Raw genomic sequence first — 24232 nt, 5'->3', positions numbered from 1 at the left:
TGACTACCTTGAGCAACACAAAATTTTTGGCCTGGGTGAAATTTTTAAAATCGAAATTGGCCGGGTTTTCGGGTCATTTGAACCACTGTAGCGATCGTCTTCAAGCGTTCTCTTTTTATTTATTTATGGTAATCGTAGTGAGAGTTGAAACCCCAATTCGCATAAGTAGGTCGTGGCAAATGGTAAGAGAATCGCAATAGCACACTTTGAAAGCAATCTATCTTTAATGGTTTTCTGGAAAAGGAACATTTTGTGGCCAAATAAGTGATTTTTCAGGAGAAGCGATTTTCGAAAAACCGTAAAATCTCCATAAATGCACAGAACCATCCCACCACTGGGGGTTATAGCTCTTGAGAGTTCCAGGAGTTCGATAGCCGAGCAGTGTTTACATGATTGTATATTCTCTTATGTTTACTGCCGAGCGTTGAACGTAGACAAGGACAGCGAGTAAAGAGTAGGACGGTGCGAAAACACTAGGGTATGTCTGTGAGACAATTTTTTATTATTAACTTTTTTTGTTGTAAAACTTTAAACATGAGACCAAAAACAATATAATTTGAACGATATTTACCATCTTTTTTTAGTTAGTGCTCTACGATTGTATGTACAGATGCGAATGATGCGGGGAAAACCCAAACTACATACTATTTCTTCAATTACTGCATTCTGATAAATATTTGCATCAATGTTCACATTTCACCGTTAAGTTTAAACTGCGTTGCAAACCATCCATAGAAGTTTGACATTCATTTAGTTTGCACATTTTGTCCTCGTAGTCTTAAGAAAAATTTTATTACCGCAACAATAAAAATATTTCCAGTATTTACGTGAACGTTCCTGTATATCTAAAAGTTCGAGCCGTTATTCATCCTTTTTACCGCCCGGGTAATAAACTCATCCTCATAATAAAGCCGGTAATCGTTGCACGTAGATGCAAGTTTTCAAATTGAGGAACTCGATAATTTGTCGAGGGTTTGATCAGGTAGTCGTCGGCCCAAGTTTATTATAATTTGAAGGTGCGACTTTTTGAAGAAGTGCAGCGTCGCATAGGTTAACGTAATTTCTACATGTACTGTGTTAGTGCACAGATGTGGTTTAGGATTAGAGAAATGAATAAATCTGAGTGTCACTCGTAAAGTAACAAAACGATATCATTTATTTTTAATAATGGACTGTATGTACAAGTGCACTCTGTAATATAACGAAACTGTTCCGTATTGTAACAATTATCAGTGAGTATTCCAGAAATAATAATAATACATAATAAGGTGTTACAAGTAAATATCGTATGTTGCGATTTACGTCGTGTTTGGTCTCATTTTGAACAGAAAAATGTCAGGAATGTGCTGGTAAAAGTTTTATAACAAAAAAGATAATAATAAGAAAGTTTCATTCTTGTATTACATTGTTTCACCGAGTACGTCGGTGTTTTTGCTCCGTCCTACTCTTTACTCGCTGTCCTTGTCTACGTTCGACGCTCGGCAGTAAACATAAGAGAATATACAATCATGTAAACATTGCTCGGCTATCGAACTCCTGGAACTCTCAAGAGCTATACCCCCCCCCCCCCCCCCCCCCCATAGTGGGGTGGTCTCTGTGCATGTATGGAGACTTTACGGTTTTTCGAAAATCGGTTTTCTTGAAATTTCTTCTACACTTGGGAACATAATATATATCTTTTAAAACAATTTCGGAAACATAGTTACTCACGCAAGAGTTCAGGATTACGTCGCCGATCCCCTCAGCCATCAATGAGTTTTCGCCATTTTCTGTGCTCAAATTAGCAAGCCAAGCATTATCTACAATAACATGTTGTAGAGACATTAAACATGCGTATGAATTTTTCTTACTGCTCTTGAACTCCTTTTTACTATTGTCTTTACTGCGACACTATCTTGTGAAATGGCTTGCTTTGCCACACTTGAAGCAAGTTTTCTGTTGGTCTGGTAGTTGCTTGTTATCCTTCTTCACTTGGTACGCAACCATCTCCTGCGTTTGTTCTTTGCGTTTGACGTCCTTCAAGCCACTTGTTCGCGTACGAGCGCGGCCGCCTAGCGCATAGTCTACGGCCTACGCTACCGCGGCCGCTCCACCGGCGTACTCACGCTCTGATTGGTCAGGGTTTTCCGTTAATATCTCCTTAAGGGGGTATTATCGTCTAGAAACTTCAAAAATTCGATTTTTTTTTGTTGCCTCTAAAATATTAATTTGAAATTCGTAGAGCTCTCATAGTTACAGAGGCTTAAAGGCTGTTCGCCAGTATTAGTGCTAAATGTATAGCAAACTTTAAACGCGTTTTTCTCGAAACGACATTTTTCAAGTCGGGCGCACGTTTTTCTCAAAAACTATTGGACCGACTGACTTCTGGTTTTACACACATTTTGAGGGCACCATCGCCTATGGTCTGAACTAGATTATACCTATAGCTTCAATATTTTAGCCCTGATCTCATATTTTAGTTGGCAATTTTCCGGGAAAATTAAACCTCAATTTTCAAACAGCTGCGATTCCGATAAAAAATTTAGTACTTACTTAATTTTAGTTCAGACGATAACTACATTCATATAGATTGAAAACAAAATTTGTTTTTCTGTCTCAGACGACCAGAACGCCACAGCCTGTGCGTCCGATTGAACGAGCGTCTCACGCCACAACCTGCATAACAGCGCATAACTTGTATAGATTTCAATGAAGTATTTCATAAAAATTTGTGTTGTTAGTTGAAAGGTGTTTTATTATGCATAAAAAAACCCTGGTACTGTAGATTTGATAGTTTTCCCAAAATTAATTTCTAAAAATTACTGAAAAAACAAACTTCTAGACGATAATACCCCCTTAACAAAGCCTCGAACAATATTTTCGCTACGGAATAAGTTGTTTCAAATCGCCCCCCGAATCACACCTTTCAAGGACTTCCAACATTTCTGGGACACCCTGTATACATACGTATATATAGTAGCGGGTTTTTTAAATTGCTTTAAATTATTTGAAAGAAAGTGAACCGTTATCTTGCTTTATAACTAGAGTATAACTAGTGACCACACGATTAACGGTAGAGTGATCTGGTGGTTTGTTTATTTAAACAGAACGAGATAAGGCCCCGAGCGGCGAACGCGAAAAGAACTTCCGGACGACCCAATATTTTATACTTACTATTAAAAATCCTATTAAAACTACCTACCTACCTATTAAAAAAACGAAAACTTTCCGGACAACCTAATACATACTTGGCGAATGAAGTGTTAGCACTGATGTTCTACTTAGGTGATCATTTAATTTATAAAAGTCCTCAAAGTGAACATCGCAGATTTTCACATTCTCTTTAATGCATGTATCTTAAGATCCGAATTGTCACATGTTGCTAGCCACTTAAAGCAGTGTTCCCTATCTTTTACGAGATCGGGAAATTCCCGAAGCTGCTTCCCCTGAGAGGTACATCCTCTCACTTAGCAACTTTGTGTGTGCCATAACGCCACATAGAAAACACTAGAAAACTCTACAATCACTTTAAATTAGCAAAAATCACGACGACCACGTGTTGACTTCTCTGATTGCAAATGTTTCATTTCCGCAGATTTCAAATTATGACCAATACCGACGGCTATCGACACCGACGCTGAAATTTTCATAGCAGTGTTGGTGGTAATCACCGATCCGTTAGATATGTGTGTGATGCCTATTAGTGCCGCCTGGAGTTGTTTCACCAACTAAAAATGCTGGTTCCACTTCCCCGCATATGCGCTTGGCCCCCCTGACAGTAACTTCAAACAGTATCAATGGAACAAACGAACCCTCACGTCAATGTGAGTTACCAGCAGTTACTACTTTGTTTCTCTTTTTTTCTTTTTTTTTTTTACGTCGAGGAAAATCTGCTACCAGAAACCTCTCATCAGAGGAGCAGGTGAGAGATAGTGTGGGGTTTGATCCACTAAAACCTTCACGGCGACTTTTGGGCGCAGTACCACCACTGGCGATTTAGGGGGAGCCACCGGAACTCTTAAAGAACACTACCGCGGCTCCCACTCGCCTAGGCCGACCATCTAACCTTTGATGGCCGTCCGCGTCCCGAGGAGGGTGTACCACCCCCCTCATGCCTCATTAGTCCGCGGTGCAGGGAGCACCGCTCTATCTCGGCGGCCATTTAACAAGGACCCCGGCGCCCCTGCTCCGGGAACTAACGCCGCCAGGGGGAAAACGACGTTCAGCATGTCGTCCTCCCCCAACTCTCGCCAACATTTAATCCCTTATGCAGCGGATGGTGGAGCCTAATGAACTATTGTACTACAGTTCTCTCCGCCCCCCGCTGTCATCCTCATCCCGGCGGACCTACGGCGCGGCCTATTGCCGGACGCTGCCGCCCCCGGGTACGCCTGGTGGGATCGTAGCGTTCACGATCCTGCTCGGCGGCCTCCTTCTGTGTTATAACTTCCTCGCAGGAGGAGTCCACAATTTTCCAGTTCCTCTCGCTCTCCAGCGTTGCCCAAACTACTGCTGGGAGTGAGAAGTTTCCTCCAATTTCTGACGTAGGATTCGGCACTGCGTTGAAAAGGCGGTGCATTCCTCCAGCGTGTCCTACGCCGAGTCCTCCTCCTGTCCACAATGGTGGCAAACCATCGTCGCTTCCTTCCTAATGCGACCCAGATAAACACCAACGTATCCATGTCCGGTGAATACCTGCGTCGCACGGTAGGTGAGCTTTCTATGACGCCTCTCCCGCCATTTGTTAAGGTGCGGCAGAAAAGCCCTGGCGACGCACTCGCTGGCATGAGTTTGAACTTCCTCACGCCATCACGCCTACGTTTGAGGATGCGGTAAACTTAGATCGTGATGGACAATACTTTCTATGTTTCTTACTGTTCGGGCCTGCCGTTCCGAACGTAGACCCTTGCTATCGGTTTCAACAGGCAGAATGAAACACCGCAGCAATAGAGCCGCTTTTATGACTTGTCACTTAAACCGAGACTTTTCCACTGAAAATCAGTAAATTGTGAAGAGTTATATCTTGAAAACTAATAAAAATCGGGTAAATACATTAAGGGTCAATGAATTCATCTTGAAAAGCACTATCGCACGATCAGCTAAAAAATATATAGTTCAATTTAAAAAACGAAACTTCACCATCAAATTTTTTAAATAATAATATAAAAACAATTTCGTTTAGGTCACAATATAGAGCCCATTGTATCTTGCAATTTACATATAAACAATTTTTTCGTATCGTCAATAGTCAATAGACACCCTGTACATTTGCCTCTGATTGTACCTCCCCATACATCCTAAACATCTTTCCAATCTCTCGAAAGTGGTACTAAAGTTATGTATCACGATGTATATATATAAATCGCGTGCCGCTACAGATACGGCTCGAGAGTGAATATAGCTCAAGAAAGTGATTTCGAAGAAAGCATGGGCGATCTGACATAGTTTCATTAAAGTGAAACAAAAGTGTTGAACAAGTAGAGCAAGATTTTGTGCGAAATATGCGGTATAATTGTACTAATTAGGACAAGCTGCAATTCCATAAATGATACACGCCAACATATTTATTTGATGAGTTGAAACCATATATTTTATGACAAATTTCATTCTGTAAAATATATTTGCACCGAGAGAATGTGACATTATTAAAAATACAGTTTACAATAAAGCAAAATAAGCTAATATCATATATATATATATATAATCTAATTACTATACATTTCATGACAAATTTAATTCTGTAAAATATATTTCCACCAAGAAAACGAGGCATTATTAAAAATGCAGTTTAGAATATAATAAAATTAGTTAATTATTTATGGATCGATGACGTATTGAAATATTGTGTAATAATTAGTATTACTAGTCGGATTCTCAATAACTTTTGAAAGGAGATACACTAGTAGGATTAGTGACTCGGTTTATTTTAACACGTAGTCGAGGTGGCGAACAATACTCTTGGCTGATAATACGAACTAGCACGTGCCGCAGCCTTACGTGATACACAGACGAAAGACGGCTCTCCTGAGAGAGACCGGAATCTCCTACTCGCAGAGTGCGAGCGACAAGGGCCACAAAAACGGAAGGTCCACTACGTCACGATATACAGGGTGTCCCAAAAATGTTGTAACACCTTGAAAGAGGTGATTCGGTAGGTGATTTGAAACAACTTTTTCCTTAGCGAAAATGTTGTCCGAGGCTTCGTTAAGGAGATACTAACGGAAAACGTCGACCAATCAGAGCGCGCATATACCGTTGGAGCGGCCGCGGTAGCGAAGGCTACGTGTTAGCCGGTCGCGTCAATGTCCTTCGATGCACGTCAAATCACTTGTTCGTGTACGAAAGCGTCCGCTTTCTGTTAATATCTCCATAACGAAGTCTCGGACAACATTTTCGCTAAGGAAAAAGTTGTTTCAAATCACCTCCCGAACCACCCCTTTCAAGGTGTTCCAACATTTTTGGGACATCCTGTATATACGTAAACATGAGTTTCACACTGCGTGAGAACACGGTGAATTCGGAAACTCAACGAAGAGCTAGTGAGAGAAATATTACAATAAAGTCTCCATAAATGCACAAACTCGGGAATGAACTAGTGCATTTATGGTAGATTTTGTACATTCTCTGATGTTTGGCAACAAGCTTCGAACCTAGAGAAGGACAGCGAATAAAGAAGAGGACGTAGTGAAAACACCAGGATATGTCGGCTTCGTGAAGTTAGTATCCCGAAATGCACATTTTGATAAACATCAAATTGCATTCGTTTGTCCACGTTTGTCCACGTTTGTCCAACAAAAATGTTCATTTGTCCACCCTCCGAAAAAAATTATTAAAAAAAAAAATGTTTTTATTCAGCACCCCCATACAAATTTTGTTTAGGTTTTTTAATGAAGTTTGATTGTACCCGATTTGTTCACGTTTGTCCAACCACAATTTTCATTTGTCCACCCCTCAGAAAAAAGATACACTTCAATTAAAGAGAAGTTGCAGCGGTGCGCTCGGTTGCAGGTCATTTGTCCTCGTTTTGTCAATTTTGCAGCTAATTATTTATGTCTGCGCAGAACCACTAACGTTATTCGTTTTTGCAATTAAAGTTTTCGTTTGTGTAACTCTTAGAAAAAGGTTATGCATAGATTATGAAAATGTAGTAGCGCTACTTACACTTATGTATCATATTCATCAATTTAATAATTATTAATGTGCATATGTATGTGGTATATACCGTTGGATCTAAATTAACAATTAAAATGCAGAAATTGTTTGTGCAATGGCTATTGCAACATTTATTTATATTTTAATTATTCATGTTTCCCCATTTTCATGTAACATGTCAATAATATTAATTTAAAAAATAAATTATGTTTTATATTTATACATATAACAATACAAGTGATTGTACATATGCTTTATGCATATTATACATTTATACAGATAATTATACATATGAATAACATAAATAGACTTATTATATATCTAATCTCTTTGGCGTAAAAGTAAATTTTAATAATAACAATATCTTTTTACTTACTCGTTTTTACAAAAAAAATGGGTCGCAATTTTCGACTAAGGTCATCATGTAAGGTCCATGCCCCTGTCGTATTACGACAATATGCGGTGAAATGTCCGCGTGTATAATTAATCTGTCCTCCTAATATATATTTTGTTTCGTCTATTTGACAGTTATCTGCGATTTCGTTCAAACAAATTCCATTCGGATATTGAATTTTATTTTGCTGGAAGTATATTTTTGTTTCTATGGCTACGTATGCATTTGCCTGTCTTCTTAATTGTGTAGTAGATTGACATGTTTTACATGAAATTGATCTGATGTTAAAAAATTCTGAAATAAAATTTGCTAAATTTTGTTGGAAATTTTGATGTTTTCCTGTGTCGAATAAATCTATTATGTATAATTTTTTTGAATAATTACATTTGCAAGTCTTGATTTCTTCAGCGCTACAAATATCAGTCAATAATTTTGTAAATAAAAAATTCGTGTTCAAAGTACAATCAACAATATCGTGCTAAATCTCAAATATTTTGCATAAAATAGCACTTCGTTTTTCATATATAATCTTGTTGGTGTTATCTACAGCGTAACTTTTCATGAATGTTAAAAATATGTTATCAGAGTTTGTGTCCATCCAGTTTTAAAATTTTGAATAATTGCAATATGCATTTGTAAATATTTCACCAATTGAATCAAATACACACGTGTTTTTTATATATAATTTTTTCCCAATAAAATGTACTACGTTGCAATTATTTCCATTTCGCAATATTTCATTTTTTCTTCGTAGTGGTCTATTGAACGTAAGATTAATGTCTGGGCGTGGATTTAAATATTTTATTCTTTGGATATTGCTAATGTTTTCCGTTAATGGTTTTTCATGTTCTACAGTTGTTGATATTGTTATTGCTGAATCTTCTGTATTATTCTCTTCATTAGCATCATCGTTCATATCATAAGATTTTTTAGTCTTTTTACAAGCTTCTGTATTTAGACCTTTCCAATTTTCCTGTTTGTTTAAGTGCTTAGAGTTATTTTCATCTGATTCTATGTAATCTATTTGCATTCTTTTTTCTTTTCGCATCTTAGTTTGTAATATAGCTATTTTTTCATTTTCTCGTTTGTGCGCAGCTTGTTCTAATTTTGAAATATTTTCTATAGATTTAATATGCCGAATGTTGAATTATAAACATATAATTTGACTTCAACAAAAATGAATCTAGCGTTGAGAGACACTGCCCTTTTCTCTGTAAGTTAGAGTATCGGACTGGCACCACCAGGTCTGAAAATCCTTGACTGTTTGTCGTCGAAGGCCAGGGTAATAAACAGAGCGCAGGCAGAATGTTCTTTCTTTAAGTGGGCGCTAGATTTCTCTTTCTCGTAGGCCTGATTTTTCAGTTTAGTTCTCGTCCGTTCCTTGAACAGTAAATCTGTCCTTCCGAGCCGTTTCAATAAACGTAGAATTCAAACTTATTAAAAAGATTCATTTATTACACCCATATTCCAATACCGAATAATAAATTTGTCCACTCCCGTTGGCTCGTAATTCGATCCTAGGTCATAATGCTTAAAGTCTTTAAAATATGCTTCGCATCTCGAAGAAGTTGCAACCGTTGATTGGAAAGGAAAATATTTTGACATTACTTGAGTCCAGAGAAGGAAATGCTTGGTCATGCGAAGTTAGCACTTCATATTTTGAAAATGCTGTTTCTCGCGTATTGCGGCGGAACTATTTCTAAAAACTATCGGGAACTATAGAACTATTGTGGGTGCAAATAGAACTGCTGCTGAAAATTTGATTTTTTTTAAATGAGGTGCTAATTTCACAGTGGGAGTGCGAGATGGATCATGTAGGAAAAGCGGTCGACTGTGGATCCGAGAATCGTGGGTTCGATTCTCTCTGCTTTATTTTTCGTAGAGACTCTTACAGTGACATCACTAAAACAATTATCGTGTTAAAATATAGAAAGTATGAAATATTCATATCAATGAAACTTATTAATATTACAAACATAATTGTTACATAAAGACTTACTGAACATACACGAATAACATTTGAACAGTAATCACAACAATCGTTAAACTGTATTAATAATTCGAAAATGTATGATCATGAACAATAAACTACAAACAAGTAAGATTTGGATGTTTCCATCTATTTCAGGTGTCGGTAAGCAAGACAATCATAGACCGACAATATGAGAAACTCAACGCTTCTGAAATGGACGCAGAACTCGGCGAATAGTAAAAATCAAACGAACAAACATGGTGAGCAAACTTTGCCACGATTTCTACATCAACGCTTTATTTATCGATTTATTTGGAGAGAGCTTTACATGAATCTGTTTACAGGAACGAGTAGAAGCTGGATACACCCACCCAACGCGCTACAAAAAGGCCATATTGCCTACTTAGTCAAGGTAAGACATTCGTTATAGTACACTTTCCTTTTTAGAAATTCCTTTTACTATGTGGGGTAAGGTGGCGGATTAATTGCGACTCAGTTAATAACAAAAAGGTTGATCTTTATTCGGCAGACGCGTATCCCGCGGTCTGCACCTATCGAGATCCTCTACAGAACTAACTTACGAACTAGCCATTCGTTCTCCCAAGCATAACTACGAAAACCTTTCTCACTTCAATTCATGCATCTCTTTCACGCTGTTTAAACAAATGCATTCACCCTTAGTAACATTCGAACTGAAGAAACATTCTGATGACATTCGAACCTATCTAGAGACGCGGTAGCGTTTCGGCGCCAAGTACATCAAAAATTATCCGTCACCGCGTATGTACTGGCGTTGAAGCTACCACGTATCTTTTACAGGAGAGATGGTCCATTCCAACCTAACCTGAAACTTCTTTTATGAATATTTCAACACGCCTGCAATATTTTCTAAATTTAAAGGCATTTTTCTTATGTAAACCGCATATAAGCTTTCGAATAAAACCAAAATCAATCAAATAGGTCCACGTACAACTGAGATAACGTAATATTATGTCGTGAATCTGTCAGAAACGGTATTTTTCGTATGATTTTCCCGTCGTCAACCCTTAGCCAATCGAAGCTAAGCAAAAGCCGAGTGTCGTTTGTCGACTCTCGGAATCACTCGGTTCGGTATGGCTCGTCGGCCATCGAGCGTCGAGAGTAGAAACAGATGTCATCATTCATAACCTGCCAAGTGTCAAAAGTTTTTACACTATTGCATTATTAATTATATTTATATCAGTAAATGTTTTCAATTTAGACTTTTTATGTAGAGTTTGAAGGGATGGTGATGATAGGCGTGTTCGAATTAACTGATCACAGCTTTTGGGAGAATTCTATTTATTTCGATAGAGTGTCTCCCAGGGTGACTCGTCAAGACTCGCCAAATCGTGCGTGCCCCCTCAGGGTGCTCGTGGCCCATTGTCTTGCGGGGGTGCCATTTGGCAGGGGTAGCGTTTGCTGAAGAAGGTGGCAACGCAGCGGAATTTCCCGGGGTCCTAGATCCGCGGCGCGACCAACCGATGGTCGCCAGACCTCTCGACGACGACCCTTGAAGAAACTCAGGGTTTATGACACTAGCGCTTAACTATCGAGACCGTTGGCAAACCCTAGCTACGTACATGCCTTACAAAAACTCTATTCGTTATAACGGCTTTCTCAAAAATAATTCCGCTATGGTTCGTGTCATAAACCGTGCTAGTCGTTTCGAAGTCTTTTCAAACATTTACAGCTAGCCGCTACAGGTTTAATAACAAAGTGCTGCTAGTAAAGTAAAATGTAGATCGATTTTGATTACAAGGTAAGTTGTCAAAATCTGAATTGCGAGATACCTTTATTCATACAAAAAACTGTTTTTAATATAGATCCATACCAACAAAGTGTTTTGAATTTAGACTTTTTATGCAGAGCTTATACAAATGAAGGGAACCACAGGCTTGGAGGTTATTCGTTAACAAATTGGAGCAACTGTTGTAAAATGTTTATCCATTTTCATTACAAGCTAAGTGGTCAAAATTTGAATTGTCAGGTACCTTCATTCATACAGAATAGATCCATACCACTAAAGTGTTTTTAATTTAGACTTTTTATGTAGAGCTTATAGAAATGGAGTCATTTTCTCATTTCATCATTAACATTAAAATTTCTTGCAGCAAGAAAAAAAATTGCAGGTGTTCATAATTATTTATAAATTGAACGAATAAATGTTTATAATTAATAAATTATATTAATATATATAATATCAAACGATTCCTGATGTTTTTGCGATGAAAATGATACCACACATGACATAATTTGGACAATAATTAACGAAATTATATAAAAAATCTGATTGCATAATTGAAAAGTTATTTCGTTAAAAATAGTTCGATTTACGCGATGTGAGATATCATTTTAATCAGGAGAACACCAAGAATCCAATGCCATCACGTTCACGTGGATTCGATGAAGAATAAAGAATTCGACTTTATGAAAAATTGAGGAGTCGATGCCCCGTTCGATCCCAGACCCTTGAGCGACCCCAGGTAGGCGCTCGGCCGAGAACAAAAGACGGGCAGTCCATCGTAAAATGATGAACTGCTGTATATAAAATGTTTATATTTTTCATCAGATTGTCGGGAAAATAATATCAATGGATTCCTTATGTTTTTCTGATAAAAATGATATCAAACATCACATAATTCGGATATTTTTTACCTGAAGAAGCAGCGAATACGTCAGCCTGTACTGCAAACATCACTCATCAAATCGCTAACACCTTTTTTTGTCAAATGGACAATAATATAAGAAATAATCTTACCTCATAGGAAACTGATTGAGCAATAAGATGCTTTGATCATAATAAAGAATAATTTGAATTAGAAGCTCAACCACTTTGTATAATAAGGGTTAGCTCCTAAACATATAATTATCAATATGAATAATATTCTAAATTTTAATGTATATAAATTTACAGAAAGAAGAATAACTAATCAAATCAATTTCGTTAAAATTAAAATAAATATTGGTATAAATAAGTAAATAATTATATAAATTAATTTTTTCAATAAAAAAAGTTCCTTATTCAATAATTTTAGAAGATCTGGTAATAATGCAGTTAAATATAAATTATTTCATACTTTTCACTGCATTTTTTCGTACTTTTAAGCAATTATATTTAGAGCTGCTCATATAAATTAATGGTCATATAAATTCATATAAATTAACTAGAAATTCTTTTAATACTCTTTAGAGCAGTTTTAATGTTTTTGAAATTAGTTCATCTCTTAAAAATGGAAAACAGAATTCTAGAAAACACCCGGTCTTCTGACGCCTTCCAACGCTCACGGAAAATCTAGTAGGTTTGATATGCTCCTGACGCGTCACAACGCATATTTCTTCAAATAGCATCAGCCCACGTCACGTCAGGGTAATGTGAACGTCGTCACGGAAACCCTATGTTAGAATTTTAACTACAGCGTGTACCGTTAGATGGCGCTAGCCCATGTCTTCCCACGTCACGTTAGCGTAATGTGAACGTCGGCACGCAAAACCCTATGTTAGAATTTCATACCACGCATCTTATGACATGAGCCCACGCCTCGTCAGAGCAGTCTGTGGGACGGTTTAGATCATCAATACCCATACTTTCTCTCTCATAGACTTTCAGGTAATTTGTCAGTTTAAAACTCTGACAATATGAGTACACTTTCATTATTTTGCGTTTTAAAATAATTCTTATTCATCGACACCTTGACCTTGCCTGGCCACGCCAAGCATTTGACTTCCAGGCCGCGGAAATCTAGGCAAATTTCTAAACAGTCTCAGTTTGTGGAGGATACGCTGTTTAGCTTCTTCATTTCCCCGCAAAGTGCGGAGCAGTCACTTTACATGAATTGTCATTAGGATCTAAACTTCCGCACTGTTGAACACAGCATTGTAGCTTCGCATAGTTGGAAAGCACTGAATTTTACATTGTGTTACACAGTGTCGCCATTGCACTGAGCTGGAAAGCACCTCCATATGCTGGCAGCTCATTTCGATTTCACATATTTTTGTACTTTCTTGTAGTTTTTTATAGGGATCTTCTATTTTTCAATGATAACTCCTTGAGTCCTCCACTTTGTCATGTACTTGGCGTAATTCTTTTACTTTTTTAAAGTTTTTTATTGGATCTCACTTCTTTTTACAAATCATAACCTAAACAGTCACTCATCGCAGTCGCGCAGCACGCACCTCGGTTCATCCGTCCAGACATACCTCTTACAAAATCTAAACGCAAGGAAGATGATGTGGCGCCAGCTCATCGTCGCCACAACTATATAGGGTAAGTCAAGTATATATGTATGTAGGATTTGGAATAATCGAGGGCGGCGAATAAGTGAGACGTATTATGGTATTAGAACATAAGATATATTTTAGAACATATAAATTGAAGAAGTATATAAAAAAAGGTTGACGCCACCGTTCATCGCACAACGACTAAGGACTTCTTCACGCCGTTTGCCTCGAGCAAAACGGCAACGCACGCCACGATATCTCGCGAGCCGCCCGAAAAACGTCGAATACATCGATCATTCGATTGATGTTTCCGCGGAACGAAACATAACCTTCCTTCACTCGGCCATTCCTGCTTCGTTCTCTTCGCCCTCCGAAGAGATTCTCCCATAGGGCTTCATGAAGTCAGCTGCTGTAGATGTTATGTAGGGACCTTCTCCATCGCCCACCCGTACGACTTCATACCTATTGTTTCGTTTTATTTTTGTTATTTTATAGGGTCCAAGGAATGTTGCTTTAATTTTTAAACCTGTTCCGAACTGTGTTCTCTTAATAGCTACAAGGTCTCCCTCTTTATAGACAGTAGCTCCTTTGACGTTCTTGTTATAATTTCGCCCATTTTCTTCCTGAGTCTTAATTATATTTTCTTTTGCAACATTTCTTAATCTGTCACGTTCTTCGTTAAACATTTTCGCTGTTGGATGATCTGGAAAATTTGTATATCTTCCCGTTGTTTCATTTTTACCCCAAGCATCAATTCAAAAGGTGACATCCCTACACTACGTTGGTAGGTACTATTTATACTTCGTTGTACTTTATCCACGTACCGGTACCATTTGTCAGGATCATCCATGAACAATTTTGTTAGTATCGGTATTATGATGCGATTAATCCTCTCCACTTGGGCATTTCCTCGTGGGACTCCTACAGTGGTGAGTATATGTTCAACATTTTCTTTATTACAATATTCACGGAAATCTGCCGACGTGAACGCTGTTCCTCGATCCGAAATTATACGGGACGGGTTTCCGAAAGTCTTTTGCTGTAGTACTAGCTTATCCAATACTTCCTTAGTGTTCGTTGTTTTGCTAGGGTATATCCAAACAAACTTGGAGAACGCATCTACTACTACGAAGAGATATTTATACGCTTTACATGTAGTCGTCATCGGTCCTAAATGGCCTACGTGATAGGTTGATAACGGAACGTCTCCTTTAGGTATCGGTTTCAGTTCTCCTTCTACCTTCCCTTTCTTTCTTTCCGCCAATATACAGGGTATACAACATTTTACGTATCTCTCCAGTTTCTCCGTCAAATTCGGTATGTATTATTCCTCAGTTATTTTTTCAGCCATCTTCTTTACTCCAAAGTGTCCATTTTCATGTTCCCTCCTGATAACATCGGTGTACATGCTAGCAGGTAGTACAATAAGTTTTTTGTGCCCGGCTTGTTTTATCAGTAGGTTATTTTCAATTAAATAATCTTCATATGGTTCAGTTTTTAACACCTGTTTTATTGCTCGAATTCGGTTATCTTCTTCTTGTCTTGCGCGCAATATTCCTATTAGCCTGTCTTCAATAACGCGAATGGGGTACCGACTCAATGCATCAACGTGTCGTAATTGCAATCCTGAGCGATGTTCGACGTCATACTCGAATTCCTCAAAAGATAATGCCCACCTCGCGATCTTAGGTGACAAATCTTGCTTAGACAAGGTTTTACGAAACGCATCGTAATCTGTAACTAATTTAAATTGTACTCCTAACAGATACACTCTAAATTTCTGAACTGCTCTTATAACCGCTAATATTTCAAGCTCATACGAATGGTAATTTTTCTCTGCGTCCGATGTTTTCCTACTCATAAAATGTACCGCGTGAAACGCTTTTTCTCGAATTTCCTTCTGTAATAGAACCGCACCGTACCCCTCTTTACTTGGGTCCGTATGTAGTTCGGTTTCCGCTTTCGGATTGTAAATACGCAACACCGGATCGCACGATAACGACTCCTTCAACGCATTGAACGATCTTCTGTATCAAATCGAAACTTTGCGTCATTCTTTAATAATTCGGACAACGGACGGGCTAACTTAGCGTAATCATGAATACATTTTCTGAAATACCCGGTGAGCCCCAGAAAACTCTGCACCTGTTTTTTATTTTTCGGTATCGGAAAATACTGTACCGCCTTAGTTTTCGTAGGAGAAGGGTATACGCAACCACCTTCGATTTCGTGACCTAAGTATTCTACTCGCACTTGTAAGAATTTGGATTTTGCCCAATTTATTTCCAACCCGTTCCTCGCTGCTACTTCTAACGTTTCTACTAACCTGTCGTATGCTTCCTCTTTAGTTTTCCCCGGTATTATCAAATCATCAACGTATATAATAACAACATTTTTTCGGATTAAATCTCGGTATACTTCCATTATAAAACGCATAAAACTAGCTAGGCTATTGGAAAAACCAAACGGAGTTTTCGCAAATTCGTACTGCCCGCTCGGTGTTACAAACGCAGTATATTTTTGGCTACTTTTCTCTACCGGTACATGTAGAAATCCGCTTTTTAAATCGATTAACGAGAACACTCGAAATTTCGCTAAAGAGTCAATACTATCCTCGATCAGCGGCATGGGGAATCTGTCGCGCACCATTTGTCTGTTTATTTTTCTGTAATCTATACATACCCGATATTCCCCATTCTTTTTCGGGACAATAACAACCGGACTTGAGAACTCACTAGTACTGGGATGTATTACTCCCTTCTTCAACCATTCGTCGATCTGCTTCTCTAGTATCGTCTTCTCCTTCGGAGCTAATCGCCTCAGTCGATGACTAATGGTTCCTAACTGCGTAGCACAATTTTTGTTTCTACCGACGTGTTTACGTTTTTAGCCGGTCGATAATTCGTGACTAACTCTTTTATTTTTTCGCGATATTCCGGGCATGCATCTAATTCACGTTCTTCAACGTAAATAATCATCATCAACTCGGCTATATCGTCTTTTACGTTATCCGAAATGACCCTATCCACTTTATCACCACCGTACTCCTTATTTTTGTCAATGTTCGACCCTATAATCCGAATCTCGTTGTTCACCCGTTGCACTATAATTTCACCGCCACGGATGTTCACTTCTATCTGCCTTAAAAAGTTTTGCCCTAGAATTACTTCCGACGTCATAGTTCCAGTTGGCACTACTAAAATGTCGATACCGTACACATTTCCGTTTATCGTTAAGTCAGCGTCAAAGCGTCCGATCGGTATTGTTTGCGAATTTCCGAAACCTGTTAACACTCGTCGAGTTAAACGCAATTGAACACCCGTAATTTTTTTAAATATGTCCTCTCTGATTAGGCTTACGTCACTGCCTGTGTCTATTAACGCGTAACACACAACGTCGCTTATTTTCACAACCGCGAATTTATCATCCATACTCCGTACACAATTCACCAATTTACGATTTTCGGTTTCCACCTTCTTAGGGCATTTAAGCGAAATATGACCGAAATCATTACAATTAAAACACTTTGGGCCTTTATCCTTATTTGTACAGTCTTTCACACTATGTTCCGTTGAACCACAAGCATAGCAATGCGTTTTCACGTTACGTTTCGGCGCGGGTGTTTTCATTTCTTTCTTTTCTTCCGTTTTCACTACACCTTTCTTCCGGTCTGATTTTTCTCTTAATCTGTCGTAGGCTTCCAGGCTTCTTTTCAACGATTTTAAACTTCGCGCTCTGTAAAAGATTGCTTCATTAGACTCGTTACTATCTGGTATGCCGTCTATTATATATTGAATAAGGGCATCTTCGTCAACTTCCCCCTGCGCGGCTATTTCTTGCATCTCGTATACGTATTGTCTACTACTTTCGTTTGGTAATTTTCTCCGGCGGTACAATTGAGCGTGTACTTCTGCACTGTTTTTTCGCACATGGAATTCCCGAATTAATCGACGTTTTAGTTTTTTCCACGTAATAATCCCTCTTTCGAACGCAACAAATTTCTTCGCCGAACCTTGTAACATTCGTTTACCGTATATGAACATTTGTAAATCGTTCCAACCTAGCAGCTCGCTCATATCCTCGAAATCCGAAACCCATTTTTTAACCGGTAATTTATCGTCCCCGTAAAAATGGCAAAGACTACCTTCTACATCTTTGATTGTAAATGCACTTGCCGATTAGGTTCGATTTTCTTGCAGACGCCCGTTTTCCATGGTCGCTTGTTCGTTCGACCTTTCGCTTACACCTATGATCTCTGTATTCCTTTTTGCGTCCATCATCTTCTTCTTCTGAATCTGGACTATCACTATCTGTGGTAGCACCGTCTTCTTCAACACTGTCTTCTTCATCACTTTCTTCTGCGTCTTTTCTACATCTTAACGCATTTATTAATCGTTCACGTAATTCAACTTTTTTCCCGCAAGTTTAGGCGTTCCAACTTGTTCTTCAATTGCGACACTTTCATTCTGTATACTTCTTCTTCGGATGGTCCAGCGTCATGCTTCTTACTTTCGACCACCGTATCGTCCAAATTATCTGTCTCGATGCTATCGTCGTCAAGTAATGTACCATCCTTATGCTGCCTTGTCTCCAGTAGCCTTTCCGGTATTTCCATCCATATTTTCTTCTTTACGTATTAACGTCTTAAACAACGGTTACAACTTTATGCTGTTCGACCGACACGTTGCGGGTATTTCAACTTATTATTGGTACGTGGGCAACTTTCCACCGTACCGAACACCGTTACACCCGCCTGTTTCACCACGAACAACACAACCGTATTGCATTACATTACGCGACGTTTTTTCCCGAATCGTCTCAATTTTCACAATTCGCCTGTCTCTCGATCCCGGACGAGCCCCCAACGGCAACGATCATTCGATCGATGTTTCCGCGGAACGAAACATAACCTTCCTTCATGTATAAGATGCTACTATAACTTGGTTATCAGTACATTTAGAGAAAAATATTAAAGGAAAAAGATGAATGGTTAAAAGTGTACTACATTTGTAGCCAAATTATTTTATAAGTGCAATTGTTGTAACTATATCTACCATACGAGGCCAAGTGCTGCCATCTACTTTCTTTTGTCTATGTACTTCGTATTAAATAAACTACTCTTTCTATTGTCTCGTCAAAAGTAACACGTGTTTTATTATAGCAATGGTGCATGTGCAATCGATAGTTGCATTATTTCTTTAAATGGAAATGCATATTTTTACGTAATTACATGCATATTCTACGTAAAAACATTACAAAATCATTGAAATCGTGCCATGAACAAATTTAATATCATGAAAATCAAGGGAGATATTATTAGAGGGCTTCTTTCAAATTTTTCCGAGACTCCTTGTATTTATTGGTTGATTCTTTTTTTCAATTATAATGCGTTTTTGATATTGCCAAATTTCGTATAATAAAAATCAAGGGAGATATTATTAGGTGTATTTATTCCTGTATTTATTGGTTGATTTTTTTTTTTTAATTAGAAAGCGTTTTTAATATCATTAAGGTTAGTCATAAAATAGCGTATTAAGAAACACTCTTATTTATGAATAGTTTTGTTAGGAAAAATAATATTTAGTAACATCGTTAGAACAATATAGAAAATAGTCTGATGTCGTGTTATTATAATCAATGAAATGTTCAATATTTTTAATTTTGCGCAGACTACGAAAAGGTTATTGAACATAATTTAATATAAAGGAAATAGAAATTTAATGTATTTATAACTATGACAAAGTAATGAAAATGTGAAATTTTAAGAAGCTTTGCCCTTAAATTGTGTCATAGAGGCACGATGAATATTATTTAAATTAGTATACATTTGTAGGATCATGTTTTTTGTATAAGTGTATTGGTGTATGTGCAATTGACAGTTGCATTATTTCTTTAAATGGAAATATGTATATATTGATATTTATATTTATTATACATATATATTCCAGGAGTTATAGAAGTTGAAAGTAAACCAGTTATATCATAGTTCACGAAATGTTAAAAAAAGTTAATCGAAGCAAAACATAACTGAATGAGCACGTATGTGCTACTTGCTAGTCGATAAATAAAAGAACAGATATTGTCGATATTCCCTTGAGCCTAATGGAGTTCGAGATGCTTCTTCTTAAAGTGCATAATCAGACTGAACAATACTAACGTCATAACAAGCGAATTTAGCAATGCATCGAGGTCAGTATATTGCAAAATCGGTCGAGTGCAAACAAAAACAATCGAATCCCCATCACGAGCTACATTGTTGATATATTATTATATTCCTCCAGATGGGGACCTTCTTGGAAAGTTATGGCAGGTGGAAATATTTTGGATATAACTTTTTAAATAAACAATCTTTCATAAATACAATGAAATTTATTATTAAAGTCAGCATGAACGACTACTATAGTAAGTTTGCATTTATGAAATTCATTGATAGAATTTTGAAACAATTGAATAGATTTACTTAAGTTCTGAGATCACTAACTACCTCCAGCTACTGTTGGCAGCTAAAATATAGTAACGATGCACTCTGAATCTATACAGAGTATTAAGAAATGTGAGGAAAGGAAAATATTTGCTTTGAAGGGGAGCATAATACGTTAGATAATGAAAGATGATCTCAGGATCATATTTTCTGAAATTTCAAGGTCATTGGTGTTTCTTTTTTTTTAGTAGATTGATGTATATTCTTTCTTGTAATATTGCAATATCTTGTCCTATAAGTTTATATTTTAATATTATGCTTTAATATTATGATAAAATTGATGATAGATTAAATAATACACAGCACCTTCTTTCTTCTAGAAGACAGCTAGAGAATTTGTTATATTCGTCACAAGTCATCGAGTAATTTCATGACTTTTGGTTTTGGTTTCGACAATTTGGTTTCACATATTATTGAAAAATGTAGATAGTTTTTATAGACGAACCATTTCAGTCTAAAACGTTCATTCGGTTCAAATAAACTTTATTTAGAATGAAATTTGTGCTCTGAAATAAGATTAGGCTGAATAGAGTAACTTGTTGCCAAACACATGCACGTACGGACACAAATTGAATTTAGAAAATGACAAACTTTAAAGCGCTGTAATTCATTCAAAAATGAACCGAATGAAAAAAACAAAACTTGCTGTTCTCGTATCTACGCCAGCTACAATTTTCGTTAGGACAAAAAAAATCGACATCTATTTATAAAAATGACCACCATGAAAAAATATCATAAGTGGCGCCATCTATAATCGAATTCATGACTCCATTTTTTAACCCCCTTAGAACCATCAAACTTTTGTCTAAAACTTTGTTTGCTAAAACTCCATGTTTTCAAGGTATAACAGTGTCCAAGTTAAAATGGGACAACCTGTATAAGATTTTCAATTATTGGGAAATGAAAGGATTCAGGATCAAAGGTGTTCTTCAAACTCAGCCGACGTTCTTTCTGACGTCACTCGATAAAGAAATAATTCAACGACACCTAAATGAACCAGATAAAAGAAGACTCTGCGTCGTTATCGAGAGATTTCCTCGAAACGTGGTGTACAAAAATAAGTTGTGAACAAATAAAAGATGCCTTTTATCTTAATGGTTTTACAACTTGTCAGAGTCATCGTTCGCAAATCTCGAGTAAAAATTAATTAACTGGGGGAGCATTGCTGCTTCTTTCAGATTAAACTCTTCAAGCGAGACAATAAAAATTGTGTCCAAGATCAATCAATGACAAATTGAATATTTTATGGAATAACATTTCAAACGTTGGATATACTGTTGTCTTTAGCGATATTTCATTGCACTTCAGAGAATTTTTGTTTAGTTAACTATTATCTACTTTTTTCGCAATATTTTTAAATAATTTTCTTTTTAGTTTCTTCGCTTAATTAAGTTTTTAATCAAATCTTTCAAGATGTCGATTTTATTAACTTTATTTGGAAAAGCCATATTAGATCCGATATTTAGAATTTCTCAACTTTGAATTCAGACTTTTCCCCGCCAAATTTGTTTAAATATTAAACTGCATACAAGTAATTTGTTGATTCTGGCACATCTTATTGTCATAGAAGTCTACGATCTTCGATTGGCATTAATTTTACATTTCAGATCAATTTTTCGAGTAAAGTATCATTTTAAACTCATATTATTAAGCATAACTGAACGTATTTTGCTGTCAGCTATGTAATACGATAGAAAGAAATATGCATTTATAAACGAAAAAAACATGGACGACGTTGAAATCTCATACACCTGCCCCAAAAAAGAGACGTTAGAATAAAAAATGATTTCAGAATGTGGGTCTCACCATACCATTCAAATTGCATGTCAAATATTTTTTTGTAACGTCACCAGATCTTTTTACAAAATACAATCTTTGTAAACATACCTACGATAATTGCATCTAAATAGGAATTTATTTTACTTTATAAATATTATAATATTAATTTTACTTCCAATATATTTTTACATTACTTCATACTGTGTGCATTTTGTAGTTTCTTGCACATTCAAATTTCCTATAACTGCATAACAATCTACAGTCTAATCACCACAATTGGAAAAGATATTCAGGTGGACTAGTTTAGACGGGACACTTTAGTATTAAAGAGAAGAGTATAAATAAATACAATTTTACTTACACAAGAATCAAGAGAACTTCTCTTGCATTTTGCTTGATTTCAAGATTTCCAAGCCTTGGTCTTTTGATTCCTGAATACTTTGAAAAATGGTTTCAATTTATATGTATATAATACATAGAAACTGAACTTGAATGCCATGGTAGTGCACAATTTCGTTGTAGTATTAAAGAGCATAAATAAAAGTAATGTTGCCTGCACGAGTGTGCTTACTTTTATTTAGTGCTTCTTGTTTAAATGTCTCTCCGCATTTTCTTCCTGGTTTGATCACCTAAATTTTTTGTTTGTCGATCCCTCAGAAAAAAGTAACACTTCAATGAAAGAGAAGTTGCGACAAACGAAGAATTTAGTAGATCAAACGTTTAATAGATTCGTTATTTTGTCAGCTACAACATTACGTTAACGAACATATATCATTTCATTTAAAAAAACATTGATGGCCTTGAAATCTCATTAAAAAATGATCTTGAAAATTTGTTCCTTTACACCGTAACATGTGGTTCTTCAAACAGTGTAACTTTGTCCTTAGAAGTTTTTTTGTACAACGAAAAGAAACGGAGATATTTAGGTGTTCTGTTTCTTCGGACTCACCCTGTATATGTATATGTCTATAATAATAATAATTAATAGCTACTAAATAATAAATTCGTTTATTCTTGTAACGGTTTTCACTGCGATAGCACATGAAAAACTGGTTATAATAAAGAAATATGAATGTAGAACTCTAGAAATTGTTAACTTCATACTTTTATATTGGTATTGAACAGCCCTGTAGGCTGACAAAAGTCCTATCTAAAAGCATTGAGTAAGCAGCTCCTGCTCACAAGAGAAAAATTTACATTTTTGCAGAAATAAAGTTCACGGAGACCTGATTACAGTTCCCTTTTTCATTTTAACCAAAAAACAGTTGTAAAAGTGTCTTTATCTTTTTTTTATTTAAGTTATATCGGCTGTAACGCTATACAATTTGTGTACATAGGTTTTACCATAATATTACATAGAATTACAATGAATTAATTTTTGGAAAAAAAATATAACCGCCTTCGAAAAACATTAAAACTGCACTAAAAAGTATGAAACAATTTCTACTTAATTTATATGAATACTCACCAGCTCTAGATATAATCGCTTAAAACTATGAGAAAATACACTGAAAAGTATGAAATAATTTCTATTTAAACTGCATTATTACTCACCAACTCTTGATAAATTTGGTTAAATTATTAAACACAGGATATTAAGGGGATAGACACGGATAATGCAGCGCTCTGTAATCCGACAAAATCTGGCCCGAAATATGGGTTAGCTTTGCCCACAGATTTTTTCCTTATATGAGCATATTTTGGGCTCAATGAGGGCTCATTCGAAAGAGGAAGGTCAAAGGAATGGCGCTCTGGTCATGGTTGCACGATATTGTGTCGATATTTAATAATATGAGCGTCCAAAGTCGAGCAAAAGTAGAGCAAAATACATCCGCAGAATAGTTGTATTTTCATGTTACTAAACGGATTTTGTGACTCAAACGACGACCAGAGCGCCATTCCTTGGACCTTCCTCTTTCTAATGAGACCTCATTGAGCCACAAATATGCTCATATAAGGACAAAATCTGTGGGCAAAGCATTGCATTCCTAAAAACGAGATTCCGCCATTTTGACGATAATACAGAGCAAGTGACGTCACAAATGTAGTTCAGACCATCGATAGGGGCGGCGCTTATTGAGGACGACTGCTAACGTGATGTCGATACAATTGCGGTGTTGCCGTTCTCACAACAGCGTCTCTCTACACTGTTGCCATTCCACTGAGGTCGAAATCGCGCTTAGCATCCCGATCCCGTATCCTTACATTTGCCAGCGTCGACTCTCAGTCTCTCTTC

The 24232-nt window shown here is 36.9% G+C and overlaps 1 protein-coding gene across 2 annotated transcripts in view; it reads left to right on the top strand.

Moving 5' to 3' along the window:
- LOC128882234 (PTB domain-containing engulfment adapter protein 1-like) overlaps positions 1-24232 on the top strand; it is a 122505-nt gene that overhangs the window by 53137 nt on the left and 45136 nt on the right. Inside the window, exons 1-3 of one of the 2 annotated variants that reach the window (XM_054133829.1) lie at positions 3659-3803; positions 9654-9757; positions 9842-9909. In XM_054133829.1, the coding sequence (XP_053989804.1) occupies positions 9688-9757; positions 9842-9909 (138 nt within the window). In that variant the 5' untranslated portion in view covers positions 3659-3803; positions 9654-9687. Of the gene's footprint in view, positions 1-3658; positions 3804-9653; positions 9758-9841; positions 9910-24232 lie in introns of those variants that run through there. The other variant, XM_054133823.1, reaches the window with a different exon arrangement.

This window comes from Hylaeus volcanicus, chromosome 1 (assembly GCF_026283585.1).
Source record: "Hylaeus volcanicus isolate JK05 chromosome 1, UHH_iyHylVolc1.0_haploid, whole genome shotgun sequence".
In the NCBI taxonomy this organism is placed as follows: Eukaryota; Metazoa; Arthropoda; class Insecta; order Hymenoptera; family Colletidae; genus Hylaeus; species Hylaeus volcanicus.
The sequence above is the reverse complement of the archived record's forward strand: the minus strand, read 5'-3'. Positions and strand labels throughout refer to the sequence as shown.